The sequence below is a fragment of the Eretmochelys imbricata genome, chromosome 20 (assembly GCF_965152235.1).
Source record: "Eretmochelys imbricata isolate rEreImb1 chromosome 20, rEreImb1.hap1, whole genome shotgun sequence".
Taxonomy (NCBI): Eukaryota; Metazoa; Chordata; order Testudines; family Cheloniidae; genus Eretmochelys; species Eretmochelys imbricata.
Genome location: NC_135591.1, coordinates 9,814,334 through 9,831,151, shown reverse-complemented (window position 1 = coordinate 9,831,151; position 16,818 = coordinate 9,814,334). Strand labels below are relative to the sequence as shown.

Sequence of the window (16,818 nt, the reverse complement as noted above, 5' to 3'; positions counted from 1 at the left end):
AGCCCCAGGGTTCAGGGCAGCCACATCACCTCTCCCCCACCATCAGACCTGCGGCTCCCCAAGTCAAGCAGAGCGACTCTGCTAGCTGCCAGGGCAGGGCGCTGTGTGCCTGGTGCTGCCAGCTCCGAGGTCAAGCCCTGCCAGGAGCCGTTCCACCTGCTCCCGCTCCCAGCTGCCTTTCCCATGGGCCTGTGGCTGGGCAGGGGGAGCTCCCAGGGCAGGGGAGCCCAGAGTCAGGCCCTGGCCCTAGTTAGTGAACAGAAATGGAGCAGAGCCGATGTGGGTGTGGCAGGGGGTAGGGCTGCCAACTGTCGACTCGCACAAACCCAAATGCCCTTGCCCCGCTCCCTGCCGCGCCCCTTCTCTAAGGCCCCGCCCTCACTCACTCCAGCCCCCCTTCCCACCATTGCTCACTCTCCCTCATCCTCACTCACTTTCACCGGGCTGGAGAAGGTGGTTGGGGTGTGGGACTGGGTGTGGGCTCTGGGCTGGAGGGTGGGATTGAGGGGTTCAGAGTGTGGGAGGGGGCTCCAGGCTGAGCCTGGAACAGGGGTTTGGGGTGCAGGGGCGGGTGCAGGCTCTAGGAGGGAGTTTGGGTGTGGGAGGGGGCTGGGGTAGGGGGTTGGGGAGCAGGAGGGGGTTCGGGGTGCAGGATCCAGCCAGGCAGCACTTACCTCGGGTGGCTCCCAGAAGCAGCGGCACGTCCAGCAGCAGCTCCTAGACTCAGGGGCGGCCAGGTGGCTCTGCGCGATGCACCTGCCTGCAGGCACCGCTCCCACAGCTCCCATTGGCCACGATTCCCCGTTCCCAGTCAATGGGAGCTGTAGAGTTGCTGCTCAGGGCAGGGGCAATGTGAAGAGACCCCCTGACCTAGCCTCCGCCTAGGGGACGCAGGGACATGCCGGCTGCTTCCAGGAGTGGCATGGAGTCAGGGTAGGTAGGGAGCCTGCCTTAGCCCCACTGCATCGCTGACCAGACTTTTAGCAGCCTAAAATCTCCTGGATTGGTTCAGTTGCCTCCGGGAGATCGAGCCCAATTCCGGGGGACTCCCAGCCAAACCAGGAGGGTTGGCAACCCTAGTGGGGGGCTGGGCTGGGTGCAGGAGGTCAGGGGTTGCCAGTTGCTGCCTGTCAGGGGGCTGAGCAGGGGAGGGGAGGTGTTGCTGGTGCGCGCCTGGCAGGGGGCTGGGTGAGGTGTGTGCGCCCTGGGAGATGCCCAGCCCCTAAGGGGATGCAAATTTATGGGGAGGGAGTTACCTGCAGCCGGAACCAGTCCAGGCGAAGCCCTGAAAAGTCAAACTTCTCCTTTTTGTCAACTGCAGGAAAGAGAAGCAGCTTTAGAGAGCTGGCAGCGGCCGCATGGGCTGGGGGCTCTCCCCTCTGTGCTAGGGTTGCCAACCCTCCAGGATTTATCTGTAGTCTCCAGGAATTAAAGATTAACCTTTAATTAAAGATTATGTCATGTGATGACATATCCAGGAATGCATCCAACCAAAATTGGCAACCCTACTTTCTGTGTTCCTGACCCGCAGCAGCAGGGGCAGAGACAGGGCCTTGGGGCTGCAAAGCTACCTGGCTCAGTACACCTGTGCATGGGGCTGCTTGCATGGTGCAGGAGAGCCCAGCTGGCAGGGCTGCTCCCTTCTCTAGGGTGGCTGTGTGATGAAGTGAGACTATTCTTAATGTTCTCTCTGAATACTGAAGGGGTGCCTCAGTTTCCCCTATGCATTTCTTAAGTCTCTAGGTGGTGGGATAAGGGAGTGTAATTGTTGCAGAGCAAAGGGCCAATGTACCTAAATGGCTGACACTCTGTCTCCTGGCAGCTGATGGCCTGGGCTCTTCCCCCCTGCAAGGCGATAGCTAAAGGGTTGGAGAACAAAGGAATCAGGTGACCTCCTGGCCTGGGAAAGGGACAAAGCCCAGAGGAGGAGGGATTGGAGAATGTGTCAGTTTGGGGCTGGCTGGGGACATGGAGTGAAGTGCAAACATGATTGTCTGGCTCACTGCCCCCCAAAATGCACCCGGCTGAGGGGTCCTGTTCTCTGTACCTACAAGCTCTGTTTTAGGCTGTGTTCCTGTCATCTAATAAACCTCTGTTTTACTGGCTGGCTGAGAGTCACATCTGACTGCGGAATTGGGGTGCAGGACTCTCTGGCTTCCCCAGGAGCCTGCCTGGGCGGATTTGCTGTGGGAAGCACACGGAGGGGCAGAGGATGCTGAATACTCCAAGGTCAGACCCAGGACGGTGGAAGCCGGGTGAGCTGTTTGCCCTGCAGACAGGCTGCTCCCAGAGAGGAGGCTCCCCAGAGTCCTGCCTGGCTGCGTAGGGAGCAGGTCCAGAGCATGGCCTGGGGACGCCGTGACAGGCTGGTCCTGGCCGCTGGTCCTGGCTGGCTGCAGCGTACTGCCCTGTCACATCCACTCAGTGCACCGCGCCAGCGGCAGCCAAAAGAGCCAATGGAATGTTGGGAAACGTTAGGAAAGGGACAGATAATAAAACTGAAAATAGCATGTTGCCTCTATATAAATCCATGGTATGCCCACACCCTGAATACCACCTGCAGATGTGGTCGTCCCATCTCAAAAAAGATATATTGGAATTGGAAAGAGTACAGAAAAGGGCAACAAAAATTATTAGGGGTATGGAACAGCTTCCATATGAGGAGCGATTAATAAGATTTGGACTTTTCAGCTTGGAAAAGAGATGACTAAGGGGGGATATGATAGAGGTCTATAAAATCATGACTGGTGTGGAGAAAATAAATAAGGAAATGTTATTTACTCCTTCTCATGACACAAGAACTAGGGGTCACCAAATGAAATTACTAGGCAGCAGGTTTAAAACAAACAAAAAGAAGTATTTCTTCAGACAACGCACAGTCAACCTGTGGAACTCTTTGCCAGAGGAAGTTGTGAAGGCCAAGGCTATAACAGGATTCAAAAAAGAACTAGATAAGTTCATGGAAGACAGGTCCACCAATGGCTATTAGCCAGGATGGGCAGAGATGGTGTCCCTAGCCTCTGTATGTCAGAAGCTGGGAATGGGTGACAGGGGATGGATCGCTTGGTGATTACCTGTTCTGTACATTCCCTCTGGGGCACCTGGCATTGGACATTGTCGGAAGACAGGATACTGGGCTACATGGACCTTTGGTCTGACCCAGGATGGCTGTTCTTATGTTCTGGGCTGCAGCGTGGCCTGGGGCCTGCACACCCCACAGGGGGACCTGCTGCTCCGGGCACAGCAGGGAGCCGTGGGGGCACCTGCATACCTTGTTTCAGAGTGAGAGACGACAGAGTGCTGACGAAGGATGACATGATGATGGACTCCTCCTCGGGGCAGACGGTCAGATTCTGAAAGAGACGGGCACAGCTTAGGAGGGCTTCTTGCAGGCAGCTGGGCAGTTGCATTCTGGGGTGTGGAGAGCCCATGGCGATGGCAGAGTTCCTGCCCAGAGATGGGGTTGGCTACTGCAGGGCTCCCACGCCCCAGGGAATTTTCCCCTCCCAGGGTTGTGTGTCTCGCTGTCGGAGTCCTGGCTGCACGGATCTCAGAGCCCTTCCCCTCGGCGTACCTGGATGATATCGCTGAGCAGCAGGGCGTCGAAGCGAGCCAGGTACTGGACGTGGTAGCGCTGGATCACTGTGCTGTGCTTGTGCACCAGGGTACGCAGCTGCTCCATGAGGAAGAGCAGCTCGGCAATGTGACTGCAGGGGTGACACGGGGCTGGGTCAGGCTCCTCTGAGGGAGACAGAGCGGCCTGGGCTCCTGCAGGCAAGAGTCACTGGGGAGCACAACCCTCCCCACATATCGCCTCACCTGGGGACGGGCAGGGCTGGATCCGAATCTGACAGCTTCAGGGTATCCTGGAAACAGGGTACCCCAGGGCAGCCCTGTGCCCATTACGGTGCCACGGGACTCCTGCCACGCCCCCACACAGGTGTCCAGACAAGTGCCATGCCCCGAAGGGACCCCTCTGACCACTGAGTCCGAGCTCCTGCGTAGTGCAGGCCACAGGACTTCCCCGAACTCATTCCTGTTCGAACTCGAGCAGATCTTTCTGAAACTGCCAGTGGTGGAGAACCCCCCGCACCCCTGGGTAATCTGTTCCAATGATTTAATTATTTCCAGCCTGAATGTATCTAGCTTCAGCTACCAGCCGCTGGAGCACGTCAAACATTTGTCTGCTAAACTGAAGAGTCTCCATGCATTGTTTTCAGTTTCCCCGGCCGCAGGTACTATGGACTGTGGCCTGCTCTTTCTGAAGATAATCCACGGAGCTCCTGCAGTGTTTTGCTAGAGTATTTTCCAATGCTATGGGGCGCTGCTTTAGCTCTCCTGGCAGGAGTCTGGCCTGCGGTGCTGGGGCTGCCGACTCCCCAGCCCCCAGGGCAGGATCCACAGCATCTCCCCTTCCCTGCAGGGGTCATTTCCCATCTCCCCTCACTTGCTCTCAGCGAGTGCCACTTGAGCCTTGCAGCATCCACGCCCCCTTTGCACACCTGCGCTGGGGGATGACACATACGCGCTGCTGGCTGAATTGGGCCCAGGATGGTCACCGGAGCAACAAATTCCTGCCATGTCTCTTGGTTCCATTTCCTACCCCCAAAGCAACGCCCCCACGCTGTGGGGCCCTGAACGGAGACCCCGACCTTCTCCTCTGCCCAGGGGGCCCATGGGTCCAGTGCACCCCACTCAGCATGGGGCCCATACGGCCTCCCATGTCTCACAGCAAACAGTGTCTGTCCCCCACCCCCAAGAGCCAGACCCCTTCCAGTGCCTGTTCCCTCCAAGAGCCAGCTCCCCCGCCCATGCCTACCCCTCACAGAGCCAGACCCACCATGGGCCTGTCCCCTCAAGAGCCAAACCCCCCACACACTGCCTCCCCTCCCCAGAGCCAGACCTGTCCAGTGCCTCCCCCTCTCCACGCCAGACCCGCAATGGGTCTACCCCCCACACACAGAGCCAGCCCTCACCAATTCCCCCCGACACAGAGCCAGACCCCTCAATGCCTGTCCCCCTGCAACAGAGCCAGACTCCCTCAGAGTCCCCCAGCCCCGATAGCCAGACCCACCCAGGGACTGGCCTGCCCCTGACAGTCAGATTCCCTAGGGCCTGTCACCCCCAGAACCAGACCCACGCCCAAGATCCAGACCACCCCAAAGCCTGTACCCCCGCCCCCAACAACCCGACCTCACCTTGGGACATCCACCCTTGCCCAGGACACTCTAGGCCCCATCTCTGCAGTGCCCACCCCACGCCCCCACAAGACTGGCCTTGCCCTGACCTGTCAGCATAGTCCTCAGGGGTCTTGGTCTTGGTGACATGCTCAGCATGACGCACCAGCCAGTTCATCTCGTCGCGGCACAAGGAGAGTGCCATGAAGATGCAGAGAGCCTGGCAGGGCAGAGATCGGTGGGGTCAGCTCCAGGCAGGGACAGCTCTGGCCTGGTTGCATGCCGGGCACCTCACAGGCACCACCGCAAACCAGACAGCAAACAGGGGAGGGGCCGTCAGAGCCAAATACCCCCACCCCCCCACGGGCAGCCAGGGGGAGAGGGGTCGTTCAGGGCTACCTGGGATGCGGGGAATCACTTCACAGGGGCAACGGAAAGGAAACAAACCTCATGGCATGGCCCCGGGATGCAGGCAGGCCCACACGTGCCCTGGCGTTTAGATTACATCTGTGTCTGATCATTTCCTCCCTATGACACTGAAGAGGGGCGAGGGGGGCTCTGCCGAGAGCTAAGAACTAGTTGATTGTCCTGGGATTGCCAGACCTTGGTACGGGAAACAATGTCCGAGCTATGGGACATGTGAGCTGTTAGGCTCCAAACCCGAGGAGGGGAAACCTGTCCCAGGGCCAGGGACAGCCTTTCTGTCCAGGGAGGATGCACCCTTGAGCCTACCCAAGACAAAGGAACCCCAGGGGAGGTCTCGGTCAAGGGCCCGGGGCTCAGACACTGACTGGGACTGAACAAGAGATGAGAGGGAGCACACGGTGTGCTCCGTCCCGTCACAGGGGGAGACTCGCCAGCGGTCTGGAACTGCTGGAACTGGAGGAGTGCTGCAAGGTCTGATCATTGGGCGAGACCCCTAGTCCCCCCGGACCTGGGACTGCAGGGCAGACACGGGAGCACTCCCTGTCAGTGGGACAGGCAGGATGTGGGGTGGACGGACACTGGAATACAAACACATGGCACCACAGTGACCATACATGTTCACACACATGCACACACACACACTCACCCCCCCTTCCCAGTTCCAGCCCTGCCCCGCCCCTGACCTTGGGGCCCAGCAGCCCAGGCTGGTCGCTCAGCAGCGCCTCCAGCTCCCGCACCGCGTTGCGTAGGAAAGCCCGCCGGTTCCGGTGCAACTGGCCGCTGTGCAAGAGGGGAGCAGGTGACTGAGCCGGACACTGCGCTGCCCACTCCGACCCCGGTCCCATGCCCACCCCACAGCTCGGCCCAGGACCAGGGAGTCCAAGGCTGCTCACTCCACTATGGCTGCAGCTACAACAGGGCAAGTCCAGTGTCAACCCAGAGCCATGCAGGGAGGTTGTGTGGGGCAGCCGCATCAGGGGAGTTACGGGGGGCAAATATCTCTCATCCCTGAAACCAGTGTGCCACAGCAAGGACCCCAAACAGCAGGGACTGTGCAGGGGAGCCCAGGGCTGGGATAGCAGGAGCTGTGGGGTGGGACTGGGGGCACTGTCAGAGCTGGGGGGAGCCCAGGGCTGGGATAGCAGGGGCCATGGGGCAGGACTGGGGGCACTGGTAAGGTGGTGGTGGGGGCCCAGGGCTGGGATAGTAGGGGCCACGGGGCAGGACTGGGGGCACTGATAGGGCAGTGGGGCAGGACTGGAGCAGCATAAGGTGCTGCGTGTTAGCAGAGGCGTGTTGGACGCCTGTCCTGCCCACACTGCAATGGGCACTGGCCAGTGCCAAGGGGACCTCCCCGCCACGGGTACTAAACCCCGTCCCCGTGGATGACCCAGGACCCACGTGTGTATGGGGATGGGAGGGCTCGAGGCTGAGGCAGCCTGTACCTGTGCGCCACAGCGTGCTCCTTGCACTCCTTGACATCAGCCACCCGCTTCCCATACCTGCGGAGGGGGCGAGAGTGAGTGCTGATCGCCAGGGTAGCCCCCAGCCAGCCCTGAGCCCTGGCACAGCCCCCAGTGCAGCCCCCTGAAGCAGAGCCCCGGCACAGCCCCCAGCACAGCTCAGCCCCCTCCCCTCCCTGACCCACTGGACTCCCACACAGGCTTCGCTGCATGTGACAAAGTAGGAATTTTCTGTAATATTTTTATGACACCTGCGCATGCCTCAGTTTCCTCCAGAGTGTGCATTGCTACCCAGTGAGGGGGACAAGGGTTAAGTTTGCACTCAGGGCTGGTTAAGAGATGGGGCAAGGGGTGGGGGAAGGCTCGGCTCGCTAACTGACCCTGAATGGGTCACTAAAAGTCTGGCTGAGGCTGACCCATCTCAGTGTGAAACCCAGTCACCAGGACGGTCACACCTCGTGCCCAGCACCCAGTGGGAGGAGCATGCCCCACCTGGGGAGCAGGGCTGGGCGGGGGGAGGTGGGTGCCTGAGTGTTGGCTGCTGGAAGGAACCCCCAACCCCGGGAGCGGAGGAAGTCAGAGAGGGAGACACGAGGCCTGAAAAAGGAGCTCCCTGGGGCCCTGTGCTGGCCAGGTCAGCCTGTGCTTTCCTCTTTGGGGTGCTCTGCTGAGGACTCCACCGCTGGGCTTCAGGGGACACAGCTGGGCTCAGGGAGGAGTGTCCAGCCCTGAGGAGGGGACCCAGCTGCACCAGGAGCCTGGCTCAGGTGGAGTGGCTGAGCAGAGCTCCAGGGTTGGGTCAGGAGGCTGAGGGGCCCCATGGCTGCCCTGGAGGAAGTGAGACCTCCTGGGGGTCTGGCACATCAAAGGGGTCCCTCCAAGGGCCTGTCCCAAAGCTGGGGTGTGGCACTGATCCTGGGATCTGGGACTCTGTACTAGTCACTTTGGGCCTTCCCTGCTCTTCCCCTGAATCTGGTGGGGATCCCCCTCCAACCTCCACCCGCCACCCGCCCCCACCAGCTGCCCCTGCCCTCTGCCTCCCTGCCAGCCGCTTCCCTGCTCCTGCCACCTGCCTTCCACCCCCTGCCTGCCTTTCCCCCAGCAGCCCCCCTCCATGCCCATGCCAGCCCCCCACCCATCAGCATCCCCCCCAGCACCCCGTTACCCTTTCAGACTGCTGAAGAACTCCTCGGTGACCTTGTGGATCTGCAGGGCATCGTCGCGAATGAGGCTGATGTAGAGCGAGCCCTGCAGGCCCAGCTTCCACAGCTCCAGGCACTGCGGGTTTGAGCTCAGGCAGCCATGGCACAGGAGGAAGCCAACTGCAGGGAGGGGCAGAGGGGAGGGGTCAGGGGCACAGCAGGGAGGTGAGGAACACAGGGGGTGGGGCGGCAGGGGGCAAGGGGTACAGGGGCATGGCAGGGATGCAGAATGTGGCAGGTCAGGGGAGAAGGTGGCAGGAGAAAGGGGCACTGGGGCTGGGGCAGCAGCATGGCAGGGATATAGTAGGTGGCAGGGCATGGGGAGGAGGGGGCAGGGGCACAGCAGGGAGGTGAGGAACAAAGGGGGTGGGGTGGCAGGGGGCACAAAGGCTGGGGTGGCAGAGGGCGAGGGGCCCTAGGGTGGGGCATGGCAGGGATACAGCAGGTGGAAGGGCATGGGGAGGAGGTGGCAGGGGCGAGGGGCACAGGGGCTGGGGTGGCAGGGGGCAAGGGGCCCCGGGATGGGGCTTGGCAGGGTTACAGTAGGTGGAAGGGCATAGGGAGGAGGGGGCAGGGTGCACAGGGGCTGGGGTGGCAGGGGTTGAGGGGCCCTGGGGTGGGGCATGGCAGGGATACAGTAGGTGGAAGGGCATGGGGAGGAGGGGGCAGGGAGGAGGGGCACGGGGCTGGAGTGGCAGGGGGCGAGGGGCCCTGGGGTGGGGCATGGCAGAGATACAGTAGGTGGCAGGGCATGGGGAGGAGGGGGCAGGGAGGAGGGGCACGGGGCTGGAGTGGCAGGGGGCGAGGGGCCCTGGGGTGGGGCATGGCAGGGATACAGTAGGTGGCAGGGCATGGGGAGGAGGGGGCAGGGAGGAGGGGCACGGGGCTGGAGTGGCAGGGGGCGAGGGGCCCTGGGGTGGGGCATGGCAGGGATACAGTAGGTGGCAGGGCATGGGGAGGAGGGGCACAGAGCTAGAGTTGCAGGGGGCGAGGGGCCCTGGGGTGGGGCATGGCAGGGATACAGTAGGTGGCAGGGCATGGGGAGGAGTTGGCAAGGGTGAAGGGCACAAGGGTACAGAAGAAGGGGAAGGGACGCAGCGGGGAGGGATGTCAGGGGCGCAAGAGGCACAGAGGAGTCACCAACCCCAACTCTCCATCCTGCCCCCTCCCATCACCAGGGGGCGAGCAGGCACTGCCAGGCATCCAGAGGTCAGCAGACGCAGGAGCTGCTGGGCCAAACGGGGCAGTGATCCCCAGCACTGAGGCCCCAGGTTGGGGCTCCTAGTGTGAGGTAATGGGCAGGGCTGGGCAGGGCTCTGGGACCGGGCACCTGGCTGGGCTGAGATCCCAGACTGGGCTCCTGGCTGTGCTGTGCTCTCTCTGGTCTCTGGTGCTTGTGACTTTCAGAGAGGTGGGACCTGCCTGATCCCTCAGGACCAGGTTGGTGATGTGGTGAGCGTTAACCCTTCCCTGACAACTGCCTGCCCACCACACTGGAGGCCTTGTACTGTGAAGGGGGCAGAAAGCACCAGCCTGTGAGCCACTGGGCAGGGCATGAGCACCGGGAGAGAGAGAGACGCCTAGACAGATGTGGGGGGGCCATTAATATCAGTTGCGGATGGGGATGGGGAGGGATGGGTCCGTATGCAGATGGGTGCATATGGGAATGGGGAGGGGTGGGTGTGTATCGGGATGGGTGGGTGGAGGGGTGGGTGCATATGGGGATAGGGAGGGATGGCTGTGTATGGGGAGGAGTGGCTGTGTATGGGGATGGGTTCATATGGGGATGGGTGCATATGCGGATGGGTGCACGTGTGGATTGGGAGGGGTGGCTGTATGTGGGGATGGGTGCGTATGGAGACAGGTAGGTGGAGGGGTGGGTGAGCCTGGGGAGGGATGGGTGTGTATGGGAATGGGTGCGTATGCAGATGGGTGCGGATGGGATGGGGAGGGGTGGGTGCGTATGCGGATGGGTGGGTGGAGGGGTAGGTGCAGATGGGGATGGACCCTTCCCGCCAGGTGCGGCGTGACTCACTCAGTATCCAGCGCTCCATCACCTCCAGTGACAGGTACTCGCAGGCCATCTGGGGAGAGAGGGGCCGTTCCTCAGCGTTGCTCTCTGCAGCCCTTCCCAGCCACCCGCCACCAGGAACAGGCACTGGGGCAGAGCCACTGTCCTGGCTCTCGACCCTCACTCTCCTCGGCCCTGTGAGCTGGCCCAGCTTCTGCCCGCCCAGCCCCCGCCCCCATGGCCAAGCACTTGGGATCACCAGGTCCTATCTGAACAGCTACCTGGGCCGGATCTTGGCATGGGCCTGGCTGTGACAAGCACAACCTGGTGGCTCCCAGCCCTGTCGTCACGGGCACCAAGAGGCACCCTGGCATGGCAGCCTGCCCTCGGCTCCCCATGGTCAGGGATCGGAGCAGCCCCACTGCCATGCATGCTGGGAGTCCCTACACTGGCCCCTACACTGCTGGTCTGCCCCCGCCCCCTGGGATCCCCTCAGCTGGGCGAGCCGACTGCGGGCAGAGCCATCGTACAGTGTCCTGTGCGCAACACCCCGCTCAGGGCCCCCCACAACGGCCCCCAGGCCCTGGAAGGCCAGACTCACGACGTCCGAGCTGGCCGGGCTCAGCATGGTGGCAGAGTTGTTGATCAGGCTCAGGAGCTGGTCGCTGCGCCACTGCTCGACTGACTGGTTCCTCCGGGCAAAGAGGAAACGGAGAGACAGGAGGGCGCTGGTCATGGCCTGGAGGGGGGCAGGAGGCAGTTAGCAGGGGCAGCAGCAGCAGCAACTACAGCTACACAGCCTCCTAGCAGGAAGGCCGGGAGCCAGAAATGGGCCTGTAACCATGTGCTGCCCTCAGGAGAGGATTGCACCCCAGGGGGCATGGGGCAGGTCATGGGGCCAGGCATAAGGCAGGATGTGGAGCTAGGTTTGGGGTTGGATGCGGGGCCAGGCCTGCTGGGGCAGGTTCAGATCTCAGCTGCTCCTGGTTGCGAAATTGGAGTGAGCCGGGCGCTGTCCATCCCACATCTCCGGCCTCGCACACATTGCCCCACAAGCAGCGTCCAGCCCCCTCACATGCACCGTCAGCATAAGCACACATGCAAACCAGGCCAGGCTGGAACAATTGCACGTCGGCTGTGCCTTACTGAATTCCAGGTGGCAGGGAGGCACAAGTCCGTCCGGATCGAAAGGCCCCTCCCCAAACCTTACAGGAGGAGCCACTGAACCCAGGGTTCAACTGAGGACAACTAAGGAAGAACAGGGTCGGGAGTGGTCATCTGTGACATTCTATACTATGGGGGAGTGTCCTGTAACCCCCATATTTCTCATTTTCATATAATCGTGATCTTACATATAAAGCAGGCCTTGTAAGGTATCAGGGGAAAGGTTATAATCTGCTGAAAGTCATTTCTCTATCCATATATGTCTATCATTAATGCATATGAATTTATGAGAATTGTGTTGTATGGTTGTCACTAAAACATGCTGTAAGTTGGGGAATCAGCCAGATATTAGCTCCCCAGAGGCAACAGCAAGGAAAGTAATCAACACCCGGGTGGGGTTTCAAACAACCCATCAACAGCCATTGTCTAGCAAGGGAGCTACCATGCAATGATTGACCTGCAGGAGGCCACACCAGGGAAATTGCTCAACCTTGCCTGGAGACTCAGCAATACCCCCAGACATGCCTGGACTTGTGTTTTCTAAGCACATGGACTGAGGGTATAAAACAGACAGAATGAACAGACAGAGGGAATAAAACAGACACAGTGAGCCTTTCTCCTTCACCCACCTATGCTGCAAGCATCAAGGACACTCTGAAGACTCCAACTGAGGGGACTGGCCCAGATTTCAAGAAGGAAATCTGTGTACTATGGACTGCAATATCCAGTGGGGTGAGAAAAACTGCTTAAGCTAGATGTTGCCTAGTCTAATAGGGTCGAGAGTTTAGACTGCATGCTTATATTTTCTTTTCTTTTGGTAACTAACTCTGACTTTTTGCCTATCGCTTAATATCACTTAAAAGCTACCTTTTACAGTCAATAAATATGTTTAATTGTTTATCTTTACCAGTGAGTTTGTATGAAGTGTGGGGCAAATCTGCTCAGGTTTGCAAAGGCTGGTGTATATCCTCTTTCCGTTGTTAAAGTGATGAACCAATTAATAAATCTGCACTGCCCATCTTGAGCAGTGCAAGACAGTATATTCCTGGGGTACAGTGCTGGGAGCTGGGGGGATCTGGCTCTGGTGCCTCTTTCTCTGTGTGATTCACGAGTGGCTCTGGGAGCATCCATGCAATCTAGCTGGGTGTGGGGCTCCACATGCTGTTTTGCTGAGTGATAACAGCACCTGGAGGGGTTTGCTGCTGGTCACTAACAAGGCATTGTGAGAGACACCCCAGGCTGGAGAGAGTTAAGGGGGCACAACAGTCCCAGGCTGCACCCCAGGGATCCCATCACAGTGGCGCAGCGAGCAGGATATGTGACAGGGTAAAATGCACAGCTTGTACTGAGCAAAATTTGCACTCTTTACACTGGTGTAAGGATTTTAAGTGTGGTGGCTAAGGACAGTCAGGAGGCGGCTACTGGTTTGTTATTTTCTGCTTGCTTATTTTGGGAAAGGGAAGTAGAGACAGAAAATCAGGAAAATGAGTGAAATCAGTGAAGCGATCGTGAAGTTGGAGCTTTTTAAGCTGCAGGTTGCAGGAAAGGAGAGGGAGCACCAGAGACTATCGGAACTGAAAGAACTGGAGATAAAGGAGAAGTGGGGAAAAAAGAGAGGGAGCAGGAAGAAAGAGAGAGCAAACACACACCAACTGGACCTGCTAGAGAAGCAGATCCAGAACCCACCAGTCCCAGCAATTCCCATTACCCAAAAATCCACAATTGGGACCATTTATGTCCTGCATACAATGAGGCAGACAATATTGCTGAATATCTGAGCACCGTTGAAAGGCTGTGTGCAGTGCATGAGATCCCTGATGCCAAGAGAGTTTCTACCCTGATTGCAAAATTAACTGGTAAAGGTCTAAATGTGTTAAATGAAATGCCTATTGAGGATGCTTTAGACTAGTGTAAATTTAAAAACACTGTTTTGCAAAGGTTTCAGATTCCCCCTGAAACATATGGAGTTAAATTTAGGACTCTTAAGAGGGATATGGGTATGAGTAATGGGGACTATGTGAACAAAATGAAAGATTTGATGGGAAAGTGGGTGAGGGGCAAAGGTGTTATAAGCTTTGAGGGAATGTTGGATCTTGTTGCTCAAGAGCATTTCCTAGGCATGTGCAAGGCTGACGTGAAGCAGTGTCTGTGGGACAAAGATGTCAAGTCTGTGGATGAGATGGCGTCTCTCGCTGATCCCTTTGAACAGACTCAGGCGCCTATTGAGGACAGGCCACAGAATGAGGGGTTTAAAGCTGGTGGGAAGGGAAAATCCCATTTTATCCCTAGCAAGAGGGAGAGTGGCTGGAGGCCGAGTCCTCACCGCACCAGAACCATTCCTCTAACCCTTGTCCCAACCATCCTGTAAAAGCAGAAGAGCCCAAAAGATGCTATCAGTGTAATTCCAATGAGTATCTGAGGAATAAATGTCCTGTGCTAGGAGGTAGCAGGCACCCAATAGCTCATGTTAGTTCTGCTGTCCTCAACACAGAAACCCCCCAAGCAACTAGAACCGATCATATTGGTTCTGTGAGGTTAGCCTCTGCAGCACCAGATATGGAGCACGTTAAGGCTGTCGAAATTGATGGCAGGGAATACTTGGGGCAGAAGGATACTGGGGCCCAGATCTCTCTAGTTAAGCAGAGTGTGGTCCCAAAGGCCAGTATGTTGCCTGGCCAAATGGCAGAGATGGGGGTGGGGGGAGATGAAAGCAGATTCCTCATTACCACTAGCTAAAATCCATGTGGTTTGGAAAGTGTTTTCACTGCGGGGGGTATGGAACACCTCCTAGTTGACCTGCTCCTTGGTAATGATTTTTTCCATGTAGCTCAGGTTAAGGTATTTGCTCACAGCAAGAAGGAGTTTTATGCTGGGATCCCGAGGGAAAGGGTAAGGTCTCAGGAACGGTTGAGAGAATGAGAGAGAGTCTCCTTGATTCCTCTGCAGCAGGAGGAAGCCACATGCTTCCAGGTGGGAGGGTGGTTGAGACCAACTCCTGCACTGCAGCTGGAGGCAACACCACATCAGGAAGGGATGGGGGTGTAACGCCTGCCAAGGAGAGAATTGTCTAGGTTGTTAGCTGCCAGCAAGTTGCAGCTTGAACCAGAGATAAACCCGGCTCTAGGGAGCATAGAGCAGTGTGTCCCAGAGGAGAGCCCAGAGAAGAGACAGGGACTCTCAGAAACCACTGAGGTGGGTGAGGATTCCTGTGACTCTGTAACACTGGGAAGCAGGGTGCTTCCAAGTATGGGAGGGGCTGAGACTAGCTCCTTTCCAGCAGAAGGCAACATAGCCTCAGGGGCAGGAGAAGTGTTGTCAGTGATTAAGGAAACTGTCCCAGTTGTTAGCTGGCAGAGTTTTGCAGATGAACAAGGGAGGAGACCCCTTCCTATGGAGCACAGACAAATGTGTCTTAGGAGGGGGCCCAGAGGAGGAGACTGGTGAAGGAATAGTGCGAGTACAGGAATGTCTCCTCACTGGTCACTTGGGGCAGGATGCCCAGGGCTCTAGAAGGATGGCTGAGTCAGCATCTGTGCACCCAGGCACTCAGCCTGTGATCCAGGTTTTGAGAAGGACCTCCTGGAGGGGAGCAGTCACACAGCTGACTTTTCAGGGACAGAGAAAGGGGTGGTGGAGGGAACCCCAATCCAGGTCCCAGTTTTTCAGGGTGCTATTTTTGATCAGTGTTTGGAATGTAACTGTCTCTTTAAACCAAGATGCAGCTCCAATGCCTGTAACACCAGAGGAATTGAGACCAGAAAATTGCCAGGGGGTGTTTTGTGAGAGTTCGAATGACCCAACGGACAGAGAAGGGGGTGTTTTCCCCCAGGCTGGTGAGACACAGAGAGCAGTTATGGGAAAGCTGCTTGAAAAAGGTGCATCTGAGCAAAGGGTAAACAAACCTAGCCCAAAGAGCACAGATAACAGCCCTCTCGGGGGCAGGGAAGAGCTCAGTGCTGGGAGGGGGAAACATAGGGTAACCTCAAAAAGGGAACTGGATTTTTTTGCATATGTATAATCCTGGGGTTGGGAGGTAGCCCCCCAAAGGGCCAGCCAGTGTGCAGGATCCACCTGGACCCTTATCTGGCCAGACCCTGAGATATCAAAACCCCAGAAACGTGGTTAAATTAAGAGCCAGTGACTGATTACATGGGAGAGAGTCAAAGGACACCCTGGGTAATGAACAAACTAACCTCAAACTACACTATCTGAACAGAGGGCGTGGTATCATAAAGATACTTGTAAACACCCATCTGTGATTTAAAAAAAAAAATGTTAAGTTTTGGGATAAGAATTTTGTTATTGACGTTAAACCTTATGGTAATGCTAGTTCTCAGTTAATACCTGTGAACAAATTTAAAGCTTATCACAGCAGAGAAACCATAACAAACCTGGTTTGCTGTGTGTGAATGGGGAAACTGAGGCACACCACCTCATAGCCTTGATGGCCGGATGCCAAGAGAACTATAACACAAACTGCCTTTGAGTTAGTCAGTGACACACCTCCCGCCCCTTAGGTTACTGCAAGAGGGTTAGACATCCTATACCTCCCAGGCTGCAGAGAGTAAAGGGGGCACAGCGGTCCCACAGTCCAAGGCTGCACCCCAGGGAGCCTGTCACAGGGTCATAGGTATAAAAGCAGGGATACAGAGGGGGACACAGAGCAGAGTACCCCGGACAGCAACCACTGCTCCTCAAAGGTGTTTAGGGAGCCAGCGGATGCGACCCATAGGAACTCTTCCCGGATGCGTGAGACAAGGGAGGAACGGAAATAGGCCCCACAATCGCAAACCACCCCCTCGTCTCGCATCCTCCTCCTGGTGCTCTAGACGGGTTTCAGAGTAACAGCCGTGTTAGTCTGTATTCGCAAAAAGAAAAGGAGTACTTGTGGCACCTTAGAGACTAACCAATTTATTTGAGCATGAGCTTTCGTGAGCTACAGCTCACTTCATCGGATGCATACCGTGGAAACTGCAGCAGACTTTATATACACACAGAGATCATAAAACAACACCTCCTCCAACCCCACTGTCCTGCTGGTAATAGCTTATCTAAAGTGATCATCAAGTTGGGCCATTTCCAGCACAAATCCAGGTTTTCTCACCCTCCACCCCCCCACACACAAACTCACTCTCCTGCTGGTAATAGCCCATCCAAAGTGACAACTCTCTACACAATGTGCATGATAATCAAGGTGGGCCATTTCCTGCACAAATCCAGGTTCTCTCACCCCCTCACCCCCCTCCAAAAAACACACACACAAACTCACTATCCTGCTGGTAATAGCTCATCCAAAGTGACCACTCTCCCTACAATGTGCATGATAATCAAGGTGGGCCATTTCCAGCACAAATCCAGGTTTTCTCACCCCCCCA

General features: G+C 57.4%; 1 protein-coding gene across 2 annotated transcripts in view; it reads right to left on the bottom strand.

Moving 5' to 3' along the window:
- NCKAP1L (NCK associated protein 1 like) overlaps positions 1–16,818 on the bottom strand; it is a 71,094-nt gene that overhangs the window by 39,999 nt on the left and 14,277 nt on the right. For both annotated transcript variants that reach the window (XR_013348460.1, XM_077838403.1), the window contains exons 7-15: positions 10,881–11,018; positions 10,304–10,352; positions 8,232–8,388; positions 7,049–7,105; positions 6,287–6,383; positions 5,288–5,397; positions 3,575–3,707; positions 3,272–3,353; positions 1,257–1,315 (exon numbers count right to left, since the gene is read on the bottom strand). Coding sequence is in view for 1 of the 2 variants with exons in the window: in XM_077838403.1 (XP_077694529.1) it covers positions 1,257–1,315; positions 3,272–3,353; positions 3,575–3,707; positions 5,288–5,397; positions 6,287–6,383; positions 7,049–7,105; positions 8,232–8,388; positions 10,304–10,352; positions 10,881–11,018 (882 nt within the window). In the remaining variant the exon portion in view is untranslated. The remainder of the gene's footprint in view (positions 1–1,256; positions 1,316–3,271; positions 3,354–3,574; positions 3,708–5,287; positions 5,398–6,286; positions 6,384–7,048; positions 7,106–8,231; positions 8,389–10,303; positions 10,353–10,880; positions 11,019–16,818) is intronic.